Raw genomic sequence first — 2,500 nt, forward strand, 5'->3', positions numbered from 1 at the left:
CGGAGAGGACTATTCACTTGTGTGGTGTATACTAAATACCGTTTTTCACCGGATTAATCGCTTTTCAGAAAAGACGCACAGTCAATACCAGTTAACTTTCCCCCTTTACTTCTTTTTAATCCTAATCTATATCACTTTTTGAAACTAGTGCCCTCAAGACCAGAAGAGTTACAAGCGTGGAACCTTAGTGAATCCTCAGTTTACGTCACCTGGAAAGAGCCCTTACACCTCAATGGAGAACTCCAACGATACCAGGTTCAAACTAATCAAACTAATTCTTTCTTCGCGAAAAATTCGTCTCTGGCAATCAATGTTGTTGACGACTTGGTTTATGCATTCATCTTTGCGCATATCGAATTGTGGTACATGTCGAGCAACTCTTACGCGTTTCTCGTGCTCTCCGTAAAATGTGCTGAGTGCATTGTGACTCTTTGAATAGGGACATTAAGATCTACGACGGCGCCGACGGAGTAAATGTCACCTCAAGTTATAACTTAACACTATCGTAGTTCTTTTTTGTTTTGTTTTGTTTTTTTTCGATTATAAGATCTCGTTAACGTCGTTGCCATTTTTGAAACTCTCTGAAAGTAAAGAACTTGTTTTCATACTCAGTGGTAAAGCTTGAACATTGCGGAGCTGTGTATAGAAAATATAGAAAAAAACCCTCTCAGTCTCAAATGCAACAGCATTGAGAAATCCAAGGAAACGAAAGCAACCAGTTTGCTAGTAGGGAGATAGAGAAACGACAACGGCTACTGCAACAAAATGTCTCTTCAAATTATGGCTTTGCGTTATCATAAAAATGTCTAATATGCGTGCTGTTCTTGCAGCGCAACCATTTTCTTCAGCCAACCAATAATATTATTATTTTTTGCTTTCTGACGTTGCCGATACCGTTGCCGTTGCCGTATCCCTGTTTGTTTCCTAAACTCTCTGTATGTAGACAGACCGTGGTGGAGCTGTGGTTGACCACCCGGCGTTGGACAAATCCAGGTTCTGGTTTAAGCGGATTTGACCCAGAGCTCCCATAATGTTACCTAGTGCTTCATTTGTTATTCGCAACTTTGTTTGTGGTGCTTTCAGGTGACCTACAAGCAGGTATCTAGTGATGACAGAGTGCCAAGCGAGTACGTTATTAAAAGCAAGGAAACCAGACTTGAGTCACTTACTCCGTATACTCTGTATAGCGTCACTGTCCAGGCGTTTACGGGCGCTGGTGGAGGAAACATCAGCGTCGTCGAAGTTATGACTGACGAGGCAGGTATGTCGCCCCAAAACCAAAAAAAAAAAACCATAAAAGCACCGTAACCGGTGATTGTGAACTGGGAAAAAAAAAACGCCGAAGAACAAGACCAGAAAATATTCTTTGTATTGCTTCGGTTTCTGGTATAATCTCAAAGCAACTCACCCTATGTAGGTATCTGGTATTAGGTTTGTCCCCATCAGCGTCAGAAAAGCGTCATTTTTAAACCAAGTTTTGCGGGAAAATGAACAATACAGCAAATACCCACATAAAAGAGCCTAGATTTTTCCAAGTTAGGCTAAATAGCTTCTTATAAGAATGGTATTATCAGTAGTTCTAGCCTGTCTTGGTTCTTAAATTGGTTCTTATTTCCACAAAAGATATGATCTACTCTATGATCCATGTGGTATGACTGATTTTCTCTGATGAGTATGCTGATACGTTTATATTTCAATCATAACCATGGAAAAAAAAAAGCCTTAAACAAGATTTGTGCAGTTTAAAATTTGTTCCAGACGCTGAAATTTCAGGGTCATTTTCTGAAATAAGAACCTGTTTAATTTTTAAGGCTAAACTTGTTCTTATGTAAGGGTAGTCTAAAATGCAATTTTTAGCCTAACAGGTTCTTAAAGGGAACCTCCACTAAAACAGGAATATATCTTTAAAATAGTTAACATAATGCTTACAATCAAAATTGTTCGAACGTTTTCCAATGGGAACGTTTGTATCCGAAATAAATAAATTTCAAAAACCCTTGTTTTGGTTTCAAATTTTCCTGGCGCCGCCATCTTCAATAATTTGTCGTGTCATGGTTGCCCTACTGTTTCAAAACAAAAGCTCTTTGTGCAAATACAAAAGAGCAACCATAACACGTGACAATTATTCAAGATGGCGGCACCCAGGAAATTTGAAATCCAAAACAAGCGTTTTTGAAATTCATTTGTTTCGGATACAAAGGATTCCATTGGAAAACGTTTGAACAATTTTTATTGTAAACATTATGTTAAATATTTTGAAGTTACATCCTTGTTTTAGTGGAGGTTTCCTTTAAATTCTAGGTTCTTATAATTTATGTGGGTGTTTACTGTACACCAAATGTTGTACCCGATTCAAATTTAATGCAGCATTCACATTTAAATGACAAGGAAATACCTGGAACAAAGCGTTTTATTCCCAAAGGGTTTGAATGAGGTAAAACATTCAGTTAGCAGTTAGTCTATTGTTTATTTTCCTGCCAAACTTGGTTTAAAATTTTCA

At 37.9% G+C, this 2,500-nt stretch overlaps 1 protein-coding gene across 1 annotated transcript in view; it reads left to right on the top strand.

Annotated features, from left to right (window-relative positions):
• The window catches only part of LOC138016480 (receptor-type tyrosine-protein phosphatase S-like), a 93,511-nt gene that overhangs the window by 51,446 nt on the left and 39,565 nt on the right, over positions 1–2,500 (top strand). The window contains exons 19-20 of the mRNA XM_068863618.1: positions 149–255; positions 1,084–1,261. Coding sequence (XP_068719719.1) covers positions 149–255; positions 1,084–1,261 — 285 coding nt within the window. The remainder of the gene's footprint in view (positions 1–148; positions 256–1,083; positions 1,262–2,500) is intronic.

This window comes from Montipora capricornis, chromosome 1 (assembly GCF_036669925.1).
Source record: "Montipora capricornis isolate CH-2021 chromosome 1, ASM3666992v2, whole genome shotgun sequence".
Lineage (NCBI taxonomy): Eukaryota > Metazoa > Cnidaria > Anthozoa > Scleractinia > Acroporidae > Montipora > Montipora capricornis.